Source organism: Acipenser ruthenus, chromosome 13, assembly GCF_902713425.1.
Source record: "Acipenser ruthenus chromosome 13, fAciRut3.2 maternal haplotype, whole genome shotgun sequence".
NCBI classification, from domain to species: domain Eukaryota; kingdom Metazoa; phylum Chordata; class Actinopteri; order Acipenseriformes; family Acipenseridae; genus Acipenser; species Acipenser ruthenus.
In genome coordinates this window covers 13,162,883-13,189,694 of record NC_081201.1, presented here as the reverse complement: position 1 = coordinate 13,189,694, position 26,812 = coordinate 13,162,883, and the positions used below count along the sequence as shown (strand labels likewise).

The 26,812-nt window shown below is 45.0% G+C and overlaps 1 protein-coding gene across 1 annotated transcript; it reads left to right on the top strand.

The window, feature by feature from the left end:
* The first annotated feature begins 24,834 nt into the window (after positions 1-24,834).
* Positions 24,835-26,526, top strand: LOC117418529 (UDP-glucuronosyltransferase 2B31-like). Its single transcript, XM_034031675.2, has one exon. It carries the CDS (start codon positions 24,878-24,880, stop codon positions 26,351-26,353), a length of 1,476 nt encoding a protein of 491 aa, XP_033887566.1. The 5' UTR covers positions 24,835-24,877; the 3' UTR covers positions 26,354-26,526.
* Positions 26,527-26,812: the final 286 nt, after the last annotated feature.

Below are 26,812 nucleotides of genomic sequence, written 5' to 3'. Positions count from 1 at the left end.
TTTCACAGGTTGGTGAACATTTAAATAAACCAGAGAAATCAAGCACTTTGACATACATACCAGTTATATTATGGAATTTATTTATGTTTTAAATCAGCACATATTGCGGAAAAAACACATTAAAAATACCCGGGGGGTTCGAAGCTGCAGCATGACAATTCTACGCTGATACAGACATGCTTTAGCCCACTGCGTCGTGGGTCAGCAGTTGTAATTTACTCAGTTTTGATTTTACACTAGCAGGATATGCTCGACTGAAAATCTCCAGCTTCCGGTTTTAAAATCAACAGTTATCAGTTACATTGAGAAAAACGGCCTGACTCGATTTCACATGTTGGTCTACTCGACTTGGTTTCCACGCAGTTGTTTTTTATATATTAAGCAGCCTATTTCTGCGCCAGCAAGAAGCGCCAGCAAACCGAAGAGCCTCAACAAAAGAGCCGGGAGTCTAGCTGTGGGAGTCCAGCAAGGTGAGGCCTGCGCTGAGACGCTGTTCCAATAGATCCAAACCTAACGGGGCTCTAGAAGAAGCTATCTACTAGTCAGGTCTGCACCCTCCACCCTACTGCTCCTACTGTGCCTTTTGTCCTGCTTGTCCTGCTATGACTGTCTCTCACATCCCTGTTCTGTCCTCCTGTCCTCGTCCTCTGCCCTCCCTCTGCTGCTGCTCCTCCAACCCCTCTAACCTCATTTCTCTGCCTCTCCCCCCCTCCCGCACACTCTCTGGTGCACTCTGGAACTGTCACACTTCTGCTAACAAAGCTGATTTCATCTCTGCCTTTGCCTCCCACCTCTCGCTCGATTTCCTTGCTCTCACTGAAACCTGGCTGTCCCCTGATAACACTGTTACTCCTGCTGCCCTGTCCTCTCTCTACGTCCTGTCCCATACCCCGTGTCTCACTGGACGGGGAGGTGGGACGGGTCTTCTCCTCTCTCCCTCCTTACTCTTTTCTGTCCCCTCCGATCTCATCTCACTCTCTGTCAATACCTTTGAATTTCATGCAGTCCAACTAACCTCTCCCTGTCAACTCCTGCTCATTGTTCTGTACCGCCCCCCTGGGTCTCTCACTCACTTTCTGGATGAACTCGACTATCTACTCTCCTCCCTCCCCTGTCTGTCTACCCTGACTGTCCTGTTGGGTGACTTCAACATCCATCTCTCCAACCCCAGCCACTCTGCTGGATTCCTCCCTCTCCTTCACTCCTTCGACTTCTGTCTCTCTCCGTCCCCTCCTACCCACAAAGCTGGCCGTCAACTGGACCTCACCTTCTCCAGGGCCTGCTGCCCCTCCACCCTCTTTGTCACCCCCCTGGACCTCTCTGATCACTATTTCATCTCTTTTTCTCTGTCTCTCCCCCCTCTCCCTGCTCCTCCTACCCCCACTGTCACCTCTCGCCGTAACCTCCGATCTCTCTCCCCCTCTGTCCTTGCCTCCACTGCTCTCTCTCACCTCCCTCCTATGGACTCCTTTTCACAACTCTCCGTAGACTCTGCTACCTCCACCCTCTTCTCCTCACTCACCGACTCCCTCGACTCCCTCTGTCCCCTCACCTCCCGACCAGCTCGCCCCTCCCCTCCCCATCCCTGGCTCTCCTCTGTGCTCCGCTCGGCAAGAATCACACTGCGATCTGCTGAAAAGAAATGGAAGAGAACCAAACTCCCTGCTGCCCTAGACCTTTACCGCACTCTCCTCTCCTCCTTCTCCTCTACTCTCTCCTCTGCTAAATGTGCTTATTTCCAATCTGTAATCCAAGCCTCCACTAACAACCCATGTAAACTATTCTCTACCTTCTCCTCCCTCCTAAACCCTCCCCCCCTCCTCCTCCCTCCTCTATCTCCCCTGATGACTTTGCCTCCTTCTTCTCTTCTAAAATCTCAGATATCCGCAAACTCTTTAACACCTCTCCCTCCCCCTCACCCCTTCCTGCTCCAACCCCTACACCCACTACATCCCCTACTTACTCGCCCTCCTTCTCCACCTTCTTGCCCCTCTCAGACTCTGACCTCTCCTCCCTGCTCCAGGGTCACAAACCCACCACGTGTGCCTTGGACCCCCTCCCCACTCACCTCTTTCAAGCTGCTGCTCCTGCTCTACTCCCCTTCATCTCCTCCCTCCTCAACACCTCTCTACATTCTGGTATCTTTCCCTCTGCCTTCAAAAAAGCCTCTATCACTCCCCTCCTCAAAAAACCTACCCTCGACCCCACCTCCCTCCAGAGCTACCGTCCTATCTCTCTCCTACCCTTCCTCTCCAAAACCCTCGAGCGGACTGTACACCGCCAGCTCTCTGCTTTCCTGTCCAACCACTCTCTGCTTGACCCTCTCCAATCTGGCTTCCGCTCTGCTCACTCCACTGAAACTGCCCTCCTGTCTGTCACCAACTCACTTAAGTGTGCCCGAGCTGCCTCTCTCTCCTCTGTCCTAATTCTCCTCGACCTCTCTGCTGCCTTTGACACTGTTGATCACTCTATTCTACTATCATCTCTTGCTGACCTGGGGATCTCTGGCACTGCTCTGGCCTGGTTCTCCTCCTACCTCTCCAACCGCACTTACCAGGTAACCTGGCGTGGAGCAACCTCCACACCTCACCCTCTCTTAACTGGAGTCCCCCAAGGGTCAGTCTTGGGTCCTCTCCTGTTCTCTCTCTACACCCGCTCCCTGAGCCCCCTCATCGCATCTTATGGTTTCTCATACCATTTCTATGCTGATGATGCTCAGATTTTCCTCTCCTTCCCCACCTCTGACTCCACCATCTCCTCCCGTATCTCTACCTGTCTGTCTGCTATTTCCTCCTGGATGCACTCGCATCACCTCAAACTCAACCTCTCTAAATCTGACCTCCTTTTCTTTCCCTCCTCCTCCCCCTCCTCTGATCTCTCTATCTCTGTTCCTCTGGAATCTACCACACTCTCTCCCTCTTCCTCAGCTAAGAACCTTGGAGTCACCCTGGACCCCTGCCTCTCTTATTCCCAGCACATCTCCACTCTGGCACGCACTTGCCGATTCTTCCTGAGCAACATCCGAAGAATCCGACCCTTCCTCACCAACTATGCTACCCAGCTCCTGGTCCAGGCCCTGGTACTCTCCCCCCTCGACTACTGCAACTCCCTCCTGGATGGCCTCCCTGCGTCCGCCACCCGTCCGCTCCAGCTCATCCAGAACTCTGCTGCCCGCCTGGTGTTCTCTCTGCCTCGCTTCACCCACGCTACTCCACTACTCCGCTCGCTCCACTGGCTCCCGATCACCGCTCGCATCCAGTTCAAGACTCTTGTACTAGCCTACAGATGTCTTGACCAGACTGCACCCAGCTACCTCCAGACCCTCATCTCTCCCTACACCCCCACTCGACCTCTCCGCTCCGCCTGCACGAGAAGACTAGCTCTACCTCCGCTACGCTCCCCTGCCTCCAGAGCCCGCTCCTTCTCCACCCTTGCTCCGCAGTGGTGGAATGACCTTCCTACAGATGTCAGGACTGCCCAGTCCCTGACCACATTCCGGCGCCTCCTCAAGACTCACCTCTTCAAAGAGCACCTGTAGAACTCCTCTGTTTGTATCCTGGGACACTATCACCCTTCATGTAAATGTGCTTTATTTTGCTCTTATCTGCCCCCTATTTTACTGCATTTAATCCTGTACTTCAGAATACTGTAATCTGCCAAGTGTTTAACCTGTAGTACTTTGTATTTAATCACATCCTGATGTAACTATCACTATTTAATCATATCCTGATGTAACTATCACTATTATCTGCTGTATTATTGAATTGTGGTTTGTCAAACTTGTACTTTGCTTGAACAAAAGTTATTGTATTTCTTGCTCTTATTGTATTACTTGTATTGTAACACTTGAAATGTATTTGCTTACGATTGTATGTCGCCCTGGATAAGGGCGTCTGCTAAGAAATAAATAATAATAATAATAATAATAATAATAATAATAATACATCAAAATAAACCAGCAAACGAGCACTTTGATATCAAAACCAGTTACAATAAGCTATTTATTTATATTTTGAAACAGCACATATCGCTCAAAAAAAAAAATTCTGAGGTTCGAACTAGCAACATGAGTTCTAGGATGTGATACAGACACAGTTCAATCCGCTGCGCCACTGGGTAATTGATCAAATGGGTACAATTTCAAAACTTACATAAATTAATAAATGGCAAGTCAGGAAAGTACATGTTATTGATTTGGCTGATCCACAGCAATTGATATTTGTATAGACCTGTGTAACAGGGTGAGGTGCCCTGTACATTGTTTTGTTTATTTATTTTTAGATCGGGGTCTTCCCCCTCCGCCCCTGTGCAGTGTGTTTTTGTATTTGTTATTGTTTTGTTTATGTATTTGTGACGGCGAGGCGCCGCAGGTTTTGTTATTGTTTTTGTATTTATTATTATTGTGTATAGATGACGGCGTAGCCATTTGTTTGTTATTATTTAGTAGCGTGGATGGGAAGCCCCATTTAAAAACTCGTGCAGAAGGTGGCCATCTCCCGAATTAATTAGGTGATTTAATTTGTTGCTAATCGGGAGATGGTCACCTTTTATAAAAGCCTGCAGCTCTCGGCACTCTGGGTGGGTGTTAGTGAGGAGAGAGCGAGCGGAGTGAGAGTAACAGAAAACGAAACTAAAAATTAAACATAGGAACAGTGAAGGCAATCTGCCCAGCCTGACCTGTGTTGTGTTATATTTTGTGTTCGTGATTTTGTTTTGTTTACCTGTTTTATTTTGCTCTGTGAGCACAGTTTCTTTTTGTTAAAAATATTTTATTTATTTTTTGTATTTAAATAAAACGGCAAACGCCACCTTAAACTGCAGTACTTGCCTGGTGTCAGTTTTCCTTCCTGCTTCTGGCCTGACGTCAGACCATTCATCCAGCCTGTCACACGTGGTGTCCAGCGTGGGATCACCAGCGCCTCCTGGACTCAGGCCAGAAAAGGTACTGCAGGAAAGGGTACTGCAGTTTTTTTCGGGTTTTTTTATTTTTTATTATTGTGTGTGGAGAAAGGAGTGAGGAGGAAGAAGGAAGGGAGGAAAACAGAGGATAGGAAGAAGGAGGAGCTGCAGACAGCAGCAGCTGCAGGAACAGCAGGCACAGGAGGAGATCAGCTGGGAAGCCCTCCTCCACAACATAAGCCAGACCTACTGTTGCTGTATCTGTGGGGAGCGGGGCATTTCCCAGTTAATTGCCCCCTCCCCGAAGACTGGGATTACAGTTGCAGGAGAGGAGACAAGGGGAAGGAGTTGGTGCGTCCACAGCCCAAAAGGGAGGAGACTGAGTGTCCACAGCCCAAGAGGGAGGAGGCCGAGCGTCCACAGCCCAAGAGGGAGGAGTCGGTGTGTCCACAGCCCAAGAGGGAGGAGGCTGAATGTCCACAGCCCAAGAGGGAGGAGCCGGTGTGTCCACAGCCCAAGAGGAGGGTGGCCGAATGTCCACAGCCCAAGAGGGAGGAGCCGGTGCATCCACAGCCCAAGAGGGAGGAGACCGAATGTCCACAGCCCAAGAGGGAGGAGCCAGTGCGTCCACAGCCCAAAAGGGGGGAGGCCGAATGTCTACAGCCCACATCTCCGCCAGCAGAGGGAGAGTTCCTGCTGGTTCCACCTCCACCGCCCTGGGAGGACTGTGTGTCGCTCCCACCTCCGCCAGCAGAGGGAGAGTTCCTGCTGGTTCCACCTCCACCACCATGGGAGGACTGTGTGTCGCTCGCACCTCCGCCAGCAGAGGGTGAGTTCCTGCTGGTTCTGCCTCCACCTCCATGGGAGGACAACTTGTCGCTCCCACCACCACCAGCAGAGGGAGCATGCCTGCTGGTTTCACCGCTGCAGCCAGAAGGGGAGGAGCCCCTGCCGCCTTCGCAGCCAGAAGGGGAGGAGCCCCTGCCGCCTTCACAGCCAGAAGGGGAGGAGCCCCTGCCGCCTTCGCAGCCAGAAGGGGAGGAGCCCCTGCCACCTTCGTAGCCAGAAGGGGAGAAGCCCCTGCCGCCTACCACCTGAGGGAGAGCAGCACGAGCTGCCTCTGCCTCCACCACCACCATCTGAGGGAGAGCAGCAGGAGCTGCCTCTTCCTCCACCACCACCACCCGAGGGAGAGGAGCAGGAGCTGCCTCTCCCTTCACGACAGGATGGACCGGGACAGGAGGCTGGCGGTCCGCAGCCGCCCTTGCATAGGCTGCTGAGCAGAGCAAGGGGGAAAACTGCTGGGTCGCAGCGGCTGAGAAGAGGGCCAACCCTTTGGTCCTGGCTCCCCTCCTGTAGTCGCCTCCTGAGGGTCTGCTGCTGCCGTCGCCTCCTGAGGGTCTGCTGCTGCCGTCGCCTCCTGAGGGACCGCTGCTGCCCTGTCGTGCATCGCCCAGGGATGCCAGTTCGCCACCACCCAAGGATGCCAGCCTCACACCGCCCAAGGATGCCAGCCTCGCACCGCCCAGGGATGCCAGCCTCGCGCCGCCCAAGGATGCCTGCCTCGCACCTCTCAGGGATGCCACGCCTGGATCGCCTGGGGCTGCCTGTTGCTCCGCATCGCCTGTGGCTGCCTGTTGCTCCGCATCGCCTGGGGCTGCCTGTTGCTCCGCACAGGGAACAGGGTACAAGGGAGAAGTGGAGCTCCCGCTGCCGCCTCCATGGCCAGGGGCTCCCCTCCCGAGTTCGCCTCCCGAGGGTCCGCTGCTGCCATCACCTCCCGAGGGTCCGCTGCTGCTGCTGTCGCCTCCTGAGGGTCCGCTGCTGCTACCGTCGCCTCCCGAGGGTCCGCTGCTGCTGCCGTCGCCTCCCGAGGGTCCGCTGCTGCTGCCGTCGCCTTCCGAGGGTCCGCTGCTGCTGCTGTCGCCTCCCGAGGGTCCGCTGCTGCTGCCGTCGCCTCCCGAGGGTCCGCTGCTGCTGCCTGGGGTCGTCAAGGATCCTGCTTTCCCTGGGGTCGCCGGGGATCCTGCTTCGCCTGGGGTTGCCGGGGGCTCTGCTTCACTTGGGGTAGCTACACTGTGGCCGGAGCCCCATGAAGGGGAGCTGCAGGCCATGAAGAAAGGGGGGGAGGTCAGGAGACCAGCTACCCCAGCCGCATTTTCGCGGCAGGAAACACTGTGGCCAGAGCCCCACGGAGGCGAACTTCCGGCCACGAAGAATTGGGGGGTGCCGGACCTCCCACCATGGCCACCCCCATGGACACTGTGCTTCCCCCTCTTCCGGGACTTTGAGACTGGGGGAGGTGGCTGTTGGGGCCAAGTGTGGGATATGTAACAGGTCGAGGTGCCCTGTGCATTGTTTTGTTTATTTATTTTTAGATCGGGGTCTCCCCCTCCGCCCCTGTGCAGTGTGTTTTTGTATTTGTTATTGTTTTGTTTATTTATTTTTAGATCGGGGTCTCCCCCTCCGCCCCTGTGCAGTGTGTTTTTGTATTTGTTGTTGTTTTGTTTATTTATTTTTAGATCGGGGTCTCCCCCTCCGCCCCTGTGCCGTGTGTTTTTGTATTTGTTATTGTTTTGTTTATGTATTTGTGACGGCGAGGCGCCGCAGGTTTTGTTATTATTTTTGTATTTATTATTATTGTGTATAGATGACGGCGTAGCCGTTTGTTTGGTATTATTTAGTAGCGTGGATGGGAAGCCCCATTTAAAAACTCGTGCAGAAGGTGGCCATCTCCCGAATTAATTAGGTGATTTAATTTGTTGCTAATCGGGAGATGGTCACCTTTTATAAAAGCCTGCAGCTCTCGGCACTCTGGGTGGGTGTTAGTGAGGAGACAGCGAGCGGAGTGAGAGTAACAGAAAACGAAACATTAAAAATTAAACATAGGAACAGTGAAGGCAATCTGCCCAGCCTGACCTGTGTTGTGTTATATTTTGTGTTCGTGATTTTGTTTTGTTTACCTGTTTTATTTTGCTCTGTGAGCACAGTTTCTTTTTGTTAAAAATATTTTATTTATTTTCTGTATTTAAATAAAACGGCAAACGCCACCTTAAACTGCAGTACTTGCCTGGTGTCAGTTTTCCTTCCTGCTTCTGGCCTGACGTCAGACCATTCATCCAGCCTGTCACAGCCTGTAACAGGGCGAGCAGCCCTGTACGTATTATTTATTTATTTATTTTTAGAACGGGGTTTCCCCCTCCGCCCCTGTGCAGATTATTGTTTTGTGTTTGTTTGTTTTATGATTTAGTTGTATTTAAATGACGGCGAGAGCCATGCGCCGTAGGTTTTGTTATTGTTTTGTTTTATTTAAACATGTTCTGGAATAAATTAAAAACTAATTAATTAAGTGATTAATTTATTGCTAAATCGGATTATGGTCACCTGCATAAAAGTCTGCAGCTCTCTACCTTCGGGGTGGGTGTATGAGGAGCGAGAGTGGAGAGAGCGAGGAGAGAAAAACAAATCTAAAAAAAAGATACAGGAACAGTGAAGGCTACAGCCCAGCCTGACCTGTATGGTTTATTTATACTTTGTGTTCATGATTTTGTTTCTGTTTGAACCTTTTATTTTGCTCTGTGAGCACAGTGTTTTTGTTTAAATATTTTATTTATTTTTGTTTAATAATAAACAGCACCGCCGCATCTCTTTATTTTAAACTGCAGTATTTGGTGTCAGTGTGTTTACCTTCCTGCATCTGACCTGATGTCACCGCCCAGCCATCCTGTCACACGTGGTGTCAGAATGGGATCATCAGCGCCTCCTGGACGCAGGCCAGCGTGGGTACTGCAGTTTTTTTCGTTTTTTTTTTTTCATTTTTTCTATTACGTGGAGAGTGAGGAGGAAGGAGAATGGGAGGAAATAGGATGAGAACTAGGAAGAGCTGCCAGAAGCAGCAGCAGGAGAGAGGTGAGAGGAGATGGTGGTCAAGGGACCCCACCCAACTGGGATCCCCATACTGGGACACAGAACAGGGGCAGTGGAGAGCTGAAGGGGCCCCCCTGTGTGTCATCTGCAGGGAGTTTGAGCATGACCAGGGGGACTGCCCCTATGAAGACCCCTGCTTCTGGGAAGCCTACTCAATGGGGAGGGTGTCCTGTGTGTCAGGGTGGTTTTGGCTGCTGCAGCAGCAGATCCCATCACCTCCACAGGCCAAGGGAAAAAAGAAGGTGAGGAGAAGGAGGCAGAGAGGGGACATGGACCTGGAGTGGGAGGAGCCTGAACATCCTGCGCCTGAGTGGGAGGAGACAGAATGTCCTGCGCCTGAGTGGGAGGAGCCCAAATGGGGAGGCGCCCCTGCCGCCTTTGCAGCCAGAAGGGGAGGAGCCCCTGCCGCCTTCGCCAGGAGCAGAGCAGCAGGAGCGGCCTCTGCCTCGAACACCACCTGAGGGAGAGGAGCAGGAGCTGCCTCTCCCTTCAAGACAGGACGGACCGGGACAAGATGCTGGCGGTCCGCAGCTGCCCTTGCATAGTCTGCTAAGAAGAGCAAGGAGGAAAACCGCCGGGTCACCACGACTGAGAAGAGGGCAATCCCAGCACCACCGCTGGTCCTGGCTCCCCTCCTGAGGTCGCCTCCCGAGGGTCCTCTGCCGCCGTCGCCTCCTGAGGGACCGCTGCCGCCCTATCGTGCATCACCTGGGGATGCCAGTTCGCCGTCGCTCAGGGATGCCTGCCTCGAACCGCCCAAGGATGCCTGCCTCGCACTGCCCAAGGATGCCTGCCTCGCACCGCCCGGGGATGTCTGCCTTGCACCACCCAAGGATGCCTGCCTTGCACCGCCCATTTATGTCACTTTTTCCACAAACCTGGTCGTGTGAACCCACTGTGTCTGCTGTTATTGTTCAAACTGAGATCTCAATTATTACATTCATCCCCCAATTAAACTAACAATTAGTTAATTCATGCAATGTTAGACATAACTTGAAATATCCAACTCTTTTTGCTGGTCCACATACCCTGATCAGGACTAATCTTGGACTACCTTACCTGAGTTAACATTAGGTAGTCCAAGATTAGTGCTAATTGGGGCCTGTGCAACCAGCCATTTAAGAGCTAAAAATCATTCAAAAGCTCTGATTATACAATTAGTTCAATAAAGTAATTCAGATCTCAGTTGGATCAAAAACAAGCAGACAGTGGGGCCCCTGGACCAAGATTGAAAACACTGTGTTATTAAAATAGAACTGCAAGGAATTTACAAACCACAGCCAGACCAAAAACAACAACTGCAGGAACATTGCCGAAAGAATCCAGAAACAAAACAACGAAAACAATTACAACCCAACCATCAGGACCCACATATCCAAACACAAAGGCAACAAGAACAGCTTCAATCAGAGGCAAAGAGACTTCGGGGACGTGAAAGCTACCATAAAAACGACAAAGCGACTTCAACAGCAGGAATGTTACCAAGAAAACTTAGAGACAAAATGACTTCAACAGCGGGAACGTTACCAACAAATCACAGCGCAAAGTGACTTCGGGAGTGCGAAACCTACAAACACCACACAGAACCAAAAAGAAAGTGAAAAGACAAAGCATGCTGCAAATCCTGCTGTACAAATGCAAAGAAAAGACAATACCATCAGAACCCAAACAAATAAAAAACTTTGTACAGAGCATATTATGCTGACAAATATATCCTTGTAAAAGTTAAAAGAAGACACACCTACAACATTTGCTACAAATTGAAACAATTAGTAAACACATACAAAAGGAAAAACATTTTAAGACTCCAATGCCAAAAACAATACTACATCACACAATTAGTGAAAAACTTAAAAGGCAGGAGTCATGCTTCAACTCATGACAGCAACATATCTTGTTGACCTTTCCATCAAAGTCTCTTTGAAAATGCAGAACAACCTACAACGTCTGTTTACTGCACTACAAAGCAGCACATAAACAAATACTCGCACAGGACAATGTCTCCCAACAGGCAGAGATGATATGTGGCCCAACTCAACACACACCTCATACTCAGGCCTACTTTTGGGAAGCCACATATTCTACTGTTCTATCATGCATTCCCATTGATGAAAAAGGCCAGTGTCACATAGAAATTACAAATGGGCAACCTTTCCTGGTAGCAAATGTAGGCAATGCAACACTTTTCCAGTCATGAAACATCAACTTATTCAATCAGCAGGAACAATGATTGCAGTCCAACTTATGCTTTGGGAAACCAAACCAGATGGGACTGTTACAAAGCGACACAATGCCAAGTTTACTGCTGTGCATAAGAGCAACTGTGGATAACAGGAATGACCAATTATCTTCCATTATCATACACCAGGGACAGGGTGTTGATTCAGGACACTATGTGTCTGTTCTTGCAGTGGGTGCTACTGGAAATGGGTGCATGTAAATGACACACTCATTGAAGTCAAACCATGGCCAAAAAATGCAAAGGACATGTATATGGCCTTTTATGAAGCGATCTAATGCTTTACAAATGGCTTACATTGGGCTAAGTTCATAACTCCACTATATCAAGGAGAATACTGTTTTGTTTCAATCATTATAATCTCTTAGTATACTGCCCTTTAGCACTTACATTCATATGTACATTATTAACCATTCATAACATTTTACTTTTATAGCTACGTAAAAATCAATAGTTATCAAAATATACATATTGTTTTTACCACTGATGGATGTACATTTGCAACCAAAATAATAAAATCTTTACACTTTCAACACAGTCAAAAAGTCCCTTATACACCACTATCTTACTTTCAAGTCTTCTCATTACTGTTATTTTACTTGGCTTATTACTTGCCTATCTGTCTGTCTACCATACACATTCTCTAATCTCTTTCCCTCACATTATTCATTATTTGCTGAAGTAAAAAAAGAAGTGCTATCCCATGGCAAACACATAAACCCCCGAATGGTGAAACTGGTTAATAAACAGTACGTTTTGTTGTTTTACATTGATATTAACTACAAAATCTTCCTTGCGCCCTGTGCCTGCCGGGTTGAAGCTTCAAACTTTATTCAGTGCAAGGGAAGAGAGAGCAGTGTACATCAAAGCTGACTCTGTCTAACACAAGTGGGTTTTATAGTTTTCATCTGCGTAGCAGAAGAAGCTTCTAGAACAGACATATTAAAGTGGTGTCAGGGGGAACAGCCCAGGGTGTGAAACACTTAAACAAAAACAACTTGATAACTAATCTGAACTGGTTCTATGGTTAGTGCGTGCAAACTGTTGCTTTATCTCAAGGGTGGGGATCCTGTTGTGAATATATCCTGAGTCACATACACTTGTTGCAACATATTGCAGCTGTATAGATTTCTTTACCCTCCACAGTGAATTGAGGACGAACAACAAGGCACTGAAAATACAGTTTCAGTTTGAAGATTACATTTAAATGCAGTATAAATCCTGATATGATTAAAGGCAATAGTATTGTGCTGCTAAAGTACATCTGCAGTTGAGTGCCCTATAGTCCAGTGCACTTGAGGTTTATACCTGCCTTCTGATCACGTATTACTGTGCTTTATTTTTTGTCTGTATTTTGAAACAAGCCTTGGATTTTAAACCTAAAGCAGCAGCTTGATTTAACAAGAGACTAAAATTGTTGAAAGTCGGATGGACAGTGGTAGAATAAAGGTACGTTCTCCAGCTTCTCCAAATCCTATCCGGGTTTAAAGGCTTTGTAAATGCAACAAGTAGAGTGCTGTTTAAATGGATTTGATTGCCATATGATTTAGCTATTGGATCGTTTCAGGCAAAGGACAAAGCTGTTAAAATATATCCTCCTGCTGGAATTCTGCACATTGTTTTCAACCTGGCTGGCTCCAGCCTGGAACAGACCGGGTTTTTTGAATTTGCTGCTAAATCAGAAACAAATTGGCAGTTCTAACAAGCAAATTACTTGACTATCTAATAATGAATTAAATGTTAAAGGACTGCTATTTTGTTACTATGGAGTGTAAAAAAATAACAAACTTGTTAGCGAAATGAACTGGTCACAGGCGCTAAATACTAGTATGTAAATTCAAAAGATGTGACGAATAAGGAAAGATATCAGACTCATTTGCTTGTTATTTCTGCCAATTTATTGTTGATTTAGCAGTGAATTCAACCAGGGCTGGAGCTGTGTTGAAAACAGAGCAGTGCAGAATTCCAGCAGGAGTAAACTGGATATGTCGCCTGAACGATGTGCTGTTGGGGGTGGGGGGTTGCGTTTTGCATTCTAGAATTGTATGCTTCTTTCTTTGTTGTGTGTTGTATGAATGTTCATTGTAAATAACTTCTTCATATTGTGCTATTATTGCAGTTAGGGCTCTGGATTCTCAACCAGAGGGTCATGAGTTCAGTCCCAAGCCGGGAACACTGCTGGTGTGCTCTTGAGAAAAGTACTTTACCTAGATTGCTCCAGTAAAACCCCAACTGTATAAATTGGGTAAATTGGATGTAAAAATAATGTGATATAATTGTAACAATTGTATGCTGCCCTGGAATAGGGGCATCAGCAAAGAAATTAACAATAACAATTTAAAGATGAAAGAAAAACCTAATTGATTGGCAATTTATGGAGGGAAAGTACTGGGAGCTGCAGTTTGTGTTCTTCAGGATATACTGAAACTTCACAGTTTATTTAGTAAGAGCACTAGCCTCTTTTCTCAAAGCATTTTCCACAAATTCGCTATTGAAGAATATTTTTCTAAAAGGAATAAAATACACGCTACCAATACAATCAGTCCTGATACACAGTGTTTATTAGATTGCTGTATGAGTCAGTCATGCTTCATTAACCCTCCTATTATGTTGAGAATTTCGGTACAGCTGTTATGTTTTGGGTCATATTGACCCGATGCAATTTCAAACAGCTTTAAATTGAATAAATGTTTTTATTTGAAAAGGCAAAAGGTGTCTTCAGTTTCAGACACTTCCTCTTCAACTTCACTGTCACAGTCCACGAGCTGTGATCAAACTTCTTTGAGTGCTAACCTTTTGGAGCTCCTCATTTTTCAATGTCTTTACCAGTGAGATGCTGTTGCACTGCTGACAGAGAACATGAGGCTCGGTCTTGTAGATGGATATATTTCTTTTTTTTTTTGTTTATAAATACCTCCAGACATAATAAAACAAATAGAATAATAATAATAAAATAATAACACATAAAAGAAGTTGGTTTTATTGCTGCACACAAATCTACATTGATAAAAGCTCCAGGTCACAGTGACCCGAAACATCATCCATAACCTATAACAAAACAACATCTCAAAGGTTCTGTGTTCAGTGTGTAAGTTCATGACCCCAACTTAGGAAAAGTCAGAAAATGTTGTACAAACAAATAAAAGGGAAATGACATTTAAGCTAAGCAGAAACTAGTACCGGATTGAGAGGAACAGTAGTTCCTCGTACAAGTTAGAAAAACTTGGCGGAACTGCCGAGACTGTCTATACAGCACCAAGAGTTTTGCTGTTTTGACCATGTTGCAGCAGCAAAACTAAATAACTTAGAAGTACCATTCCACTTTAAGCTTTCTTAGGTTGAATGTGAAAAAATAATGTAAATACCTCTTATACAGACTGAGATATAAGTCGTCAAACTAAGGTAAAATTGTCATTCTCCTTTTTTCATCATCATCATCTTCCGTTGTTACGGGAGAAGAAGAAGAAAAAACACCTGCCGGGTTCGAAGCTGCAGCAAGAGACTTCTATGCTGATACAGACACGCTTTAGAATGCTGTGCCACCAGTCAGCTGTTGGAATGCCTTCAATTTTGAAGCTTACATCCGTACTTGACGAGTTTGACTGAAAATCGGCTGAAAATCTCCAGCTTAAGGTTTTAAAACCAGCAGCAGAGAAAAACGGCCTAACTCGATTTCACATGTTGGTCTACATCAAAATAAACCAGGGAACGCAAGCACTTGATATCCATAACAGTTACACTAAGCTATTTATTTATGTTTTGAAACAACACATATCGCACAAAAAAAACAAAAAAAAATCTGAGGTTCGAACTTCCAACCCGCTGCGCCTCTGGGTAGTTGTTGAAATGTATTTAATTTTTAAACTTACATAAATTAATAAATGGCAAGCCAGGAAAATACATGTCACTAATTGATTTGGTTAATGTTTTTATCCAGAGCAATTGATATTTGTATCGGCCTACTGTAACAGGGCAAGGAGCCCTGTACGTGGATTTTGTTTATTTTTAGAATGGGGTACCCCTCCTGCCACCTGTGCAGTGTAGTTTTGCATTTGTTTGTTTTAGTTATTGCAGTATTATTATTATTATTATTATTATTATTATTATTATTATTATTATTATTTATTTATATATGACGGCAAAGCGCCACAGGTTTTGTTATTGTTTTGGTATTTAGGAATGTATTTATAAGCTCTGTGTGTTTTGTTATTGTTTTGGTATTTAGGAATGTATTTATAAGCTCTGTGTGTTTTGTTATTGTTTTGGTATTTAGGAATGTATTTATAAGCTCTGTGTGTTTTGTTATTGTTTTGGTATTTAGGAATGTATTTATAAGCTCTGTGTGTTTTGTTATTGTTTTGGTATTTAGGAATGTATTTATAAGCTCTGTGTGTTTTGTTATTGTTTTGGTATTTAGGAATGTATTTATAAGCTCTGTGTGTTTTGTTATTGTTTTGGTATTTAGGAATGTATTTATAAGCTCTGTGTGTTTTGTTATTGTTTTGGTATTTAGGAATGTATTTATAAGCTCTGTGTGTTTTGTTATTGTTTTGGTATTTAGGAATGTATTTATAAGCTCTGTGTGTTTTGTTATTGTTTTGGTATTTAGGAATGTATTTATAAGCTCTGTGTGTTTTGTTATTGTTTTGTATTCCATTTTGTATGTATTGATGGCGTAGCTGATTGTTTTGTTTAGTAGCGTCCCATCCACAGTAATTTAAAAACCTCGTGCAGAAGGTGGCCATCTCCCGAATTAATTAAGTGATTAATTTGTTGCTAATTGGGAGATGGTCACCTGCATAAAAGCCTGCATCTCTCTGCACTCATGGTGGGTGTATAAGGAGCGAGAGACAAAACAAAACAAAACTTACATTAAATACAGGATCAGTGAAGGCTCCTGACCGGTATTGCTTATTTTGTGTTCAAGATTTGTTTTGTTTAAACCTTTTATTTTTGCTCTGTGAGCAAGTGTTTTGTGTTTGAACTTTGTATTTATTTTTGTTATTTAAAAATAAAACGGCGCACGCCACCTTTAACTTACGTTCCTGCTTCTGACCTGATGTCACCGCCCAGCCACCCTGTCACACCTACCCATATATTATAAAAAATAAATAAATAAATAAATATAGTATACCGATAGCCTATCCATGACGCTTGTGAGCCATAACTTAGTGTTTGCATTTGGCAATATATGTCAGTGGCGTAATGGTTAGGGTTTATGAATTACTGATACAATAACCTGGGTTTAAACTGTAATGTTAACTGGTTGTTAATTCACACTGAATGGTTTATGAATTACTAGTATAATAGAATCTAGTTTTAACGTAATATTGATTGCTGCTAATCTACACCGACTGGGTATGAAATGTTGATATAATATAACCTGGCTTCTAAACGTAATAATTGATGCTGATTTGCACTGAATCGTTTATGAATTAGTGATAGTATTGTATTTGTAAACTGACTACTAAAACTGGGTACTTCTTAAAAACGCTAATCTCCGCTAGGTGATACTCAGCAATTGTGCCTAGTGATTGAGTTGCCATTGTCTTGCTAATTATCCATACAGCAATTCATCTAACCTGTTTGTTATAATTGAAATGTGGATGTGATCGTTTTGCACTGAAGTTGTTGTTTCTTGATTGTGTGTTTTTTTTCTCTTATGATTTGAATATTGGTTTGTGTACCAACACTTAGTTTTATTTCATTAGTTTTAGTCGCACATATTGGTTTTAAATGTAATATTTGATTGTTTTATATTGAAGTTTGGTTTATTGCTGTATGGTAGTTTAACTGGCAGCAGTGTGGAGTAGTGGTTAGGGCTCTGGACTCTTGACCGGAGGGTCGTGGGTTCAATCCCAGGTAGGGGACACTGCTGCTGTATCCTTGAGCAAGGTACTTTACCTAGATTGCTCCAGTAAAAACCCAACTATATAAATGGGTAATTGTATGTAAAAATAATGTGATATCTTGTAACAATTGTAAGTTGCCCTGGAGACTAAGAAATAATAATAACTGAAGTCCCACTGGCTCTGACTGACAGAAGCAGTTGTGGCACATTGAAAAAGAAATATGGAGACCACATCGAAAAAGAAATGGTGAGCGTCACATCAAAATGTAAAAAGCAAAGTGGAAATTGTGAAATAAATACATGAACAAATATTGAAATGAATTAATAAAGGCCTATATTTTTATTTATTTTATTTATTCATTTATTTATTTTTAATTTTGGCAGGGAATATCCTCCATAACATAAAGCACAAAAATAAAATAAAGATATCCTGAGGTTAGAACTAGCAAAGTGAGTTATAGGCTGTGATACAGACACAGTTTAAACCACTGCACCACTGGGTAACTGCTCAAATATGTTTAATTTTTCAACTTACATAAATTAATAAATGGCAAGCCAGGAAAATGCATGTCAGTTGATTTAGCTGATGCTTTTATCCAGAGCAACTGATATTTGTATAGGCCTACCCATATAAAAGTAAAATATATACAGTACATATACATTATATATATATATATATATATATATATATATATATATATATATATATATATATATCACACACACACACATATATATATATATATATATATATATATATATATATATATATATATATATATATATAGCAGCCTATACCGGTAGCCTATTAGTCATGCAATATGACACTAGTGAGCCATGACTTCGTGCCTGCATTTGGAAATATGTCAGTGGTGTAATGGTTAGGGCACATCACTACGTACTGAAGGGTCATAGGTTCAATACCAGGTGGGGGTCACACTGCTCTTTTTACCCATTGCTCCAGAAATAAACATTGGTTATTGTATGTAAAAAAAAAAAAAAACTGTTAACGCGTATGAACATTTTAAAAGTGTTACAACTCAAATAGGTCTAAGAATATATAAAATAAAAGCCACAAGGTGTTTAATTCCTAAACACATTTAGAATCATAAATTCAGTAACATGTTTGAAAAGTGTGACAAATAGCCTACGTGTTTAAACACCTGGTTTATAGGCTATGTCTTAGTGATAATATATATTTCAATTCATCATATAGCCCCAAAGAAATCGATATAGCATTTGGCTTTGAGAAACATATTCTTAAAAACACCTATCATGCCTGTTGCCATGTTTTCCTCTATTGAATAGAGGTTGATTTGCTATTTGATTGGTTTCCACATAGCTTTTTTCCACCTAGTTGTTATTAGTCAGTTAGGCTATTTTGTGCACCAGCATGAAGCGCCAACAAACCGAAGAGCCTCACAACAAAAGCCGGGAGTCTAGCTGTGGGTGTCCAGCAAGGGGAGGCCTGCTCCGAGACGCTGTTGGAAAAGATCCGAACCTAGCAGCGCTCTGGAAGACGCCATCTACTAGTCGGTTCTGTACCCTCCCCACCCCCCCAGCACTGCCACTGTGCCTATTTGTCTCGCCTGTCCTGCTATGACTGTCTCTCTCATCCCTGTTCTGTCCTCTCACTCTCGTCCTCTGCCCTCTCTCCGCCGCTGCTCCTCCAACCCCTCTAACATCATACCACTGCCTTCCCCACCCCCCCTCTCACCCTCTCCCCCCTCACACTCTCTCTGGTGCATTCTGGAACTGTCACTCTTCTGCTAACAAAGTGGATTTCATCTCTGCTTTTGCCTCCCACCTCTCTCTCAATTTTCTTGCTCTCACTGAAACCTGGCTGTCCCCTGATAACATTAACTCCTGCTGCTCTGTCCTCTCTCTACGTCCTGTCCTATACCCCGCGTCTCACTGGACGGGGAGGTGGGACTGGTCTTCTCCTCTCTACCTCCTTATTCTTTTCTGTCCCCTCTGACCTCTCCTCACTCTCCGTTAACACCTTTTGAATTTCATGCTGTCCAACTAATCTCTCTCTGTCAACTCCTACTAATTGTACTGTACCGTCCCCCTGGACCTCTCGCTCACTTTCTCGATGAACTTGACTATCTACTCTCCTCCCTCCTCTCTCTGTCTACCCCAACTGTCCTGTTAGGTGATTTCAACATCCATCTCTCCAACCCCAGCCACTCTGCCGGATTCCTCCCTCTCCTTCACTCCTGCAACTTCTGTCTGTCTATCCACAAAGGTGGCCATCAACTGGACCTCACCTTCTCCACGGCGTGCTGCCCCTCCACCCTCTGTCACCCTCCTGGACCTCACTGATCACTATTTCAACTCTTTTTCTCTGTCTCTCCCCTCCCTGCTCCTCCTACCCCCATTGTCACCTCTCGCCGTAACCTCCGCTCTCTCTTCCCCTCTGTCCTTGCCTCCACTGCTCTCTCTCACCTCCCTCCTATCGACTCCTTCTCCCAACTCTCTGTAGACTCTGCTACCTCCACTCTACCGCTCTCTCCTCTCCTCCTTCCCCTCTACTCTCTCCTCCTGCTGAATGTTCTTATTTCCAATCTATAATCCAAGCCTCCACTAACAACCCATGTAAACTATTCTCTACCTTCTGCTCCCTCCTAAACCCTCCCCCCTCTCCTCCTTCCTCCTCTAACTCCTCTGATGACTTTGCCTCTTCTCTTCTAAAACCTCAGATATCCGCAAACTCTTTAACACCTCTCCCTCCCCCCCATCCACTCCCGTTCCAACCCCTACACCCACTGCGTCCCCTACTAACTCCCCTCCTTCTCCACCTTCTCTCCCATCTCAGACTCTGACCTCTACTCCCTGCTCCAGGGTCACAAACCCACCACGTGTGCCTTGGACCCCCTCCCCACTCACCTCTTTCAAGCTGCTGCTCCTGCTCTACTCCCCTTCATCTCCTCCCTCCTAAACACCTCTCTACATTCTGGTATCTTTCCCTCTGCCTTCAAAAAAGCCTCTATCACTCCCCTCCTCAAAAAACCTACCCTCGACCCCACCTCCCTCCAGAGCTACCATCCTGTCTCTCTCCTACTCTTCCTCTCCAAAACCCTCGAGCAGGCTGTACACCGCCAGCTCTCTGCTTTCCTGTCCAACCACTCTCTGCTTGACCCTCTCCAATCTGGTTAACGCTCTGCTCACTTCACTGAAACCGCCCTCCTGTCTGTCACTAACTCACTAAACTCTGCCCGAGCTGCCTCTCTCTACTCTGTCCTAATTCTCCTCGACCTCTCTGCTGCCTTTGACACTGTTGATCACTCTATTCTACTATCCTCTCTCGCTGACCTGGGAATCTCTGGCAATGCTCTGGCCTGGTTCTCCTCCTACCTCTCAAACCGTACTTACCAGGTAACCTGGCGTGGAGCAACCTCCACACTTCGCCCTCTCTCAACAAGAGTCCCCCAAGGGTCAGTCTTGGGTCCTCTCCTGTTCTCTCTCTACACCAGCTCCCTGGGCCCCCTCATCGCATCCTATGGTTTCTCATACCATTTCTATGCTGATGATGCTCAGATTTTCCTCTCCTTCCCAACCTCTGACTCCACCATCCCCTCCCGTATCTCTACCTGTCTGTCTGCTATCTCCTCCTGGATGCACTCGCATCACCTCAAACTCAACCTCTCTAAATCTGACCTCCTTTTCTTTCCCTCCCCCTCCTCTGATCTCTCTATCTCCATTCCTCTGGAATCTACCACACTCTCTCCCTCCTCCTCAGCTAAGAACCTCAGAGTCAACCTGGACCCCTGCCCCGACCCTTCCTCACCAACTACGCCACCCAGCTCCTGGTCCAGGCCTTGGTAATCTCCTGCCTAGACTACTGCAACTCCCTCCTGGTTGGCCTCCCTGCATCCGCCCCCTGTCCGCTCCAGCTCATCTAGATCTCCGCTGCTCGTCTGGTGTTCTCTCTGCCTCGCTTCTCCCATGCTCCGCTCACTCCACTGGCCCCCGATCACCGCTCGCATCTAGTTCAAGACTCTTGCACTCGCTTAAAGATGCCTTGAACAGACTGCACCAAGCTACCTCCAGACCCTCATCTCTCACTACACCCCCACTCGACTTCTCCGCTCCTCCTGCACTAGAAGACTGGCTGTACCTCCTCTACGCTCCCCTGCCTCCAGAGCCCACTCCTTCTCTACCCTCGCCCGCAGTGGTGGAATGACCTTCCTACAGATGTCAGGACTGACAACCTTCTGGCGCCTCCTCAAGACTCACCTCTTCAGACATCACCTGTAGAACTCCTCTTTTCCCTCTGGACACTATCACTCTCTTCCTTAATGTGCTTTACTTGCTCTTATCTGCTCCCTATTTTACTGCATTTAATCCTGTATTTTAGAGTACTGTAATCTGTCACAAGTGTTAGTTAATCTGTAGTATTTTGTATTTAATGATATCCTGATGTAACTATCACTGACACTTATCTGCTCTGTTATTGAATCATATTTTGTCATATATGATGTGTATATACACTTGTACTTGCTAGAACTTAAGTCATTGTATTTTATCTTGCTCTTAATTGTATTAATATTTGTACTGTGATTCTGAAATGTATTTGTTTATGACTGTAAGTCTCCCTGGATAAGGGCGTCTGCTAAGAAATAAATAATAATAATAAAAATTGTTTTGTTGGATTTGTTATGAAAACAACGTTGTTTCTCACACCATGTTGTGGGAAAGTTTTGAAGAACGTGAATGCTTCTATGACTTCTTCACTGCAAGCTGGATATTACACATTTCTTCGTTGGATTGAAGTAAATGTATGAATTGTATTGGCACTGGAGATTCGGTGAAAAACTTTAGGGATTTTCTGCATTCTACCAATTGCAGTATCTCTTAGTATACTGCCCTTTAGCACTGACATTCATATGTACATTTTTAACCATTCATAACATTTTACTTTTGTACTATCTATAAGAAAAACATTGTCAATGTAAAAAAAACAAGTTAGAAAAATGCAACAGCCGTTTAAAGGGGTGATATCAAACACAAAAGCCCAAATTAGGAGAAGCAATTGGGGCAACCTTGTCAAGCATCAAGCAAATAGGCACAATTGGAAAGGTGCTGGGGTCCAACATTCACACAAATCTTGCTTCTAACTTGGCGCCTTTTTTTGATCGCTTCGCTCCACTTGAAATGCTCTTTGTATGACTTGAAGTGACTGAGACACACTCACACGCACTTTGTGTGTATGTCTCAGAGTGTGTCTCAGTGTGTGTTTGTATGTCTCAGTGTGTGTCTTTCACAAGGCTGGCTGAGTGGTGACACGTCAGACCCGGAAGAAACAGACAGACACAGTGAGGTTGGTGAAGCTGAGCACTTGGGTGTGCTCAGCATTTAATAAACAAAATAAGCTAACACAAAAACAGGACACGGCACTCTACGCCAAAATAAATAGACAAACAAAACGCACTAACACACAAAACAAGCGTACGAACGTTTAAACAAGTACCGTGCTGGCACTTCCAGCACGCTGTAGCAATTGTTATTCTTTATTTCTCTTCAGTTCTCCTCCTATCTACACCCATTCTCCACTCACGAACACCCAACCCCGAGTGAATGAAACGTGCATCTATTTATACTGTTGTGCTGGGATTCAATTACTAATTAATTATTCACTTGAATCCCAGAACGTGAATGAATTACGTGCAACCTCGTGCGCACATATTACTTACTTTAAATGCACGTGCAGTGATGTGCAATCCCGTGCCTAAATACAATTATACATTTTTAAATACACGTGAAACACAGACCCGTTTATATCCCGTGTACCAATGACTATACACCAACATTAACACACGCACCATACAACACATAACACACAAATGTACACAGGGGCGGGGCACATTGCCACAGTGTCTCAGAGTGTGTGTCTCAGTGTGTGTTTGTATGTCTCAGTGTATGTGTCTCAGTGTGTGTGTTTGTATGTCTCAGTGTATGTGTCTCAGTGTGTGTCTCAGTCACTGCAAGTCATACAAAGATCATTTCAAGTGGAGCGAAGCAATTCAAAAAAAGGCGCCATGTGAGAAGCAACAATTGTGTGAATTTTGGGCCCCAGCACCTTTCCAATTGTGCCTATTTGCTTGATGCTTGACAAGGTTGCCCCAATTGCTTCTCCTAACTTGGACTTTTGTGTTTGATATCACCCCTTTAAACGGCTGTTGCATTTTTCTAATTTGTTTTTTTACATTGACAATGTTTTTGTTATAGATTAAACAGACACCAAACATAATTGGAGGCTTAATTATTAATCTTTTTTATGACCTTCAGATAAAAAAACATGCAAACAGCAAATTTGTGAAAAACGCTTTGAGTAATGAGGCCACTTCCTGAACATCACTGTCAAAAGTAAAGGGTAATAACTGTTTGCAATATTAAGTTACATTTATGATCTAGCTCACTTCCAATGATTTGCATGAAACACACACCTGAAATCATAGTCTAGTTCAAGCTAGAGTTCAACAGAGTTTACAACAGCAAGGATTTGAAATAATAATACAGTAGAACACCTTGAGAAGTCTTAGTTCTAAACTGGAGATCACAGTGCATTTAAACACAGTGCATTTTATCATAGTTATTCTGGGTCCCAAACTTGAGCCCATTTTCTTTTTGAGAAGACAAAACACTGCAGTAAAACCTTTAGGACCAATGGGTTTTGAGGTAGTAAAATGTTCGAATTGCATCTGTAACATATTTTTTCCAAAAAAAAAACTCTTAACAAATAGATGTCACGCCTTCACATTTATAACACAGTTCAGCACTGCCCTGTAAACAGTGTAATTAGAGGCTGAATTACACATAAAAGGAGTTGAAGAGGCCACTGCACACAAGTAGACAGGCTAACAAGGGAGCAGTTCAGATAATAACATGGTTCGGATAAACAGGAACCAGATAATATTATTATCTTAGCATACATCCATATCCAGGATGACTTGCAAATTATTAAGAGCAATTTCAAAATACAATCAATGTTCTGGAAATTAAGAGTATATTCGGGGGCTCCTGAGTGGCGCATCCAGTTAAGGCACTTCACTGGAAGTGCAGGATGTGCCCTATAGCCTGGAGATCGCTGGTTCAAGATTTGAATGTGCAGACGTGAATTCGGTACTTGGAAGTATCTCGGGTGAAATGTGCACATTAACAATTTACAATCTAAAGTTAAGTCCAGACTTGGTTTCCTATACCGTAATAGGTGTTGTTTTACTCACTCAACTAAATATACTCTAGTTCAAATGATCATCCTTCCCATTTTTATTATGGTGATGTAATTTTTAGATTGGCTCCTAGGGGTGCTCTTGGAAGGCTAGATGTCTTTACCACTCTGCTATCAGATTTGTGACTGGTGCACCATTTAATACACATCACTGCGATCTCTGTTCTTTGGTTAATTGGCCTTCTTTGCATACAAGGTGCCTAATTCATTGGCACCTGCTAATCTAGAAGACTTTGTTGGGTGAAGCTCTTACTTATCTGCGCAATTTGCTGAATGTTTATCTGTCTGCCTCCAATTTTCAATCCTGTGGTTATATTAAATTGGTAACACCGAAGGTCCATACAGTTTTCGGTCGTAGCTTGTTCCAGTTTTCAGCAGCTAATGCCTGGAACACACTACAATGAAGACTGAACCTAACTAGTTTTATTTCAATCAATGTGTTTAAGCAAAAACTGAAAGCTGTATCTACCGCTTCCTGTGTTTGCTGACATGTTGTTGTTGTGGTTGTTTTACTCTTTATTTCAATAACAAAAATGTTACTCAAATGGAGTCAGATGCTAAAACCTGTATGCTTTATTTAGTTTGTATTTCAGACTATATGATGGAGTGCTCCTTCTGGACCAGCTACCCAACCCTCACACTCATCCTCCTATCCCTTCATGCGGTGCCTCACTACCATGGCAGCAAGATCCTGGTGTTCCCGGTAGACGGCAGCCATTGGGTGAACATGAACATCCTCGTTCAGGGGCTGCATGGGCGGGGTCATGACATCAGAGTGGTGCGCTCTGGGACCAGCTGGTACATCAAGGAGAAATCGCCCCATTACACTTCCGTCACCGTCACTCTACCTGAAGGCCTGACCATGGAGAGTGAAGACTTCCTTGCCTTATTCTTGAAGAAAATGCTGGAGATCCGACGTGGAAAAGGGTCTCTGCAGGCTTTCATTGCCAAGAACATTGATTTTTCTGGACACTCTAAAGTTCACAGAGAGATGTGCCAGATGGTGAGGACCATGTTTGAGGATCCACAATTAATGAAGCAGCTCCAGGATGCCCAGTTTGATTTGGTCCTCACAGATCCAGCGTTTGCTGGAGGGGTTTTGCTGGCTCGCTACCTGAAACTACCGATGGTCTTCAATGTCCGTTGGGTTCCAAGCTGGGAAGCTCACTTTACCTTTGCTCCTTCTCCTATCTCCTACATCCCGATTATAGGATCAGAGTTCTCTGACCAAATGGATTTAATTGAAAGGGCCCAGAACATGGTTTATTACTTTGTTAGACTCTATGTAGAAAAAATTGTGATAAATCCCCATTATGATGCTCTGTGTGCTCGTTACTTTGGCCCAGGTGTGGACCTCTACAGTCTCCTTCACTCTGCAGACATCTGGCTTATGAGGGTCAACTTCGTCTTTGAATTCCCACGCCCCACCATGCCCAACGTTGTCTACATAGGGGGCTTCCAATGCAAACCTGCCAAGCCCTTGCCACTAGACCTGGAGGAGTTTATGGAGAGCTCTGGAGAGCACAGAGTCATTGTCATGTCATTGGGGACTCTAGTAAAAGGTCTTCCAAGTGAGCTAACTGATAAGATTGCCTACGCTTTCTCCCAGCTCCCTCAGAAAGTCATCTGGAGGCATTTGGGAGAAAGGCCTTCTAGCTTGGGCAACAACACCCTCCTGATCAAATGGTTGCCCCAAAATGATCTCTTGGGTCACCCGAAGACCAGAGCCTTTGAGGCACATGGGGGTACAAATGGGATTTATGAGGCCATTTACCATGGGGTACCAATAGTAGGGATACCACTGCTCTTTGACCAGTTTGACAACCTGCTCAGGCTGCAGGTGCGAGGGGCAGCCAAGGTCCTGGAAGTCACCACCCTGAGTAGTCAGGACTTCCTAGAGGCTCTACAGGAGGTGCTCGAGAAGCCATCCTACCAGACGAACATGAAGAGGCTCTCCAGGCTCCAGCACGACCAGCCAATCAAACCAATGGACAGCGCCCTCTTCTGGATCGAGTACGTCATTAGGAACAAAGGAGCCGCTCACCTGCGCACAGAGTCCTACAGAATGCCCTGGTACTCCTACTACTGCGTGGATGTTGTAGCAGTCTTGCTATCTGCTGTGTTATTGTTCTGTATGACTATCGTAGGCTTACTCAGACTGTGCTGCAGGGCTTGTAAGAAGAGAAAAATAAAGCATGAGTAATTCAATATATCTTTCCAGCAATACTAAATGATGGCAACATGTAAACCCATATGTAGGCTGATTTTACCGTGTTGATTGTACAGTCTGAAGAGCTGTTGGGCCATGTTTCATTTTTACACACACATTCACCAACCCCTATAGGAAACGAAGTTTGTTGCGTTAGCTACATGAATGCTTTTATTCAGAGTTCAAATAAACACGTTTGAAACTGTGGAGAGCAAAACGAATACATTTCTTTGGATTTCTGTTCATTTTTCACATTGTTTTTATGGACTGGCTCCACTTATCAGATTTTCCTTCTACGCCAACCACTCCCAACCTTCGATCTACTCATTTTAGCCTGTTGTGTGTCCCTCCTGCTCGCCTGCGCTCCATGGGTGACAGGGCTTTACACCCCAAAACTGTGGAACCTTGAGTGTTTTTAAAACTAGCTTAAAAACATAATGTCGGAGGGTAGTG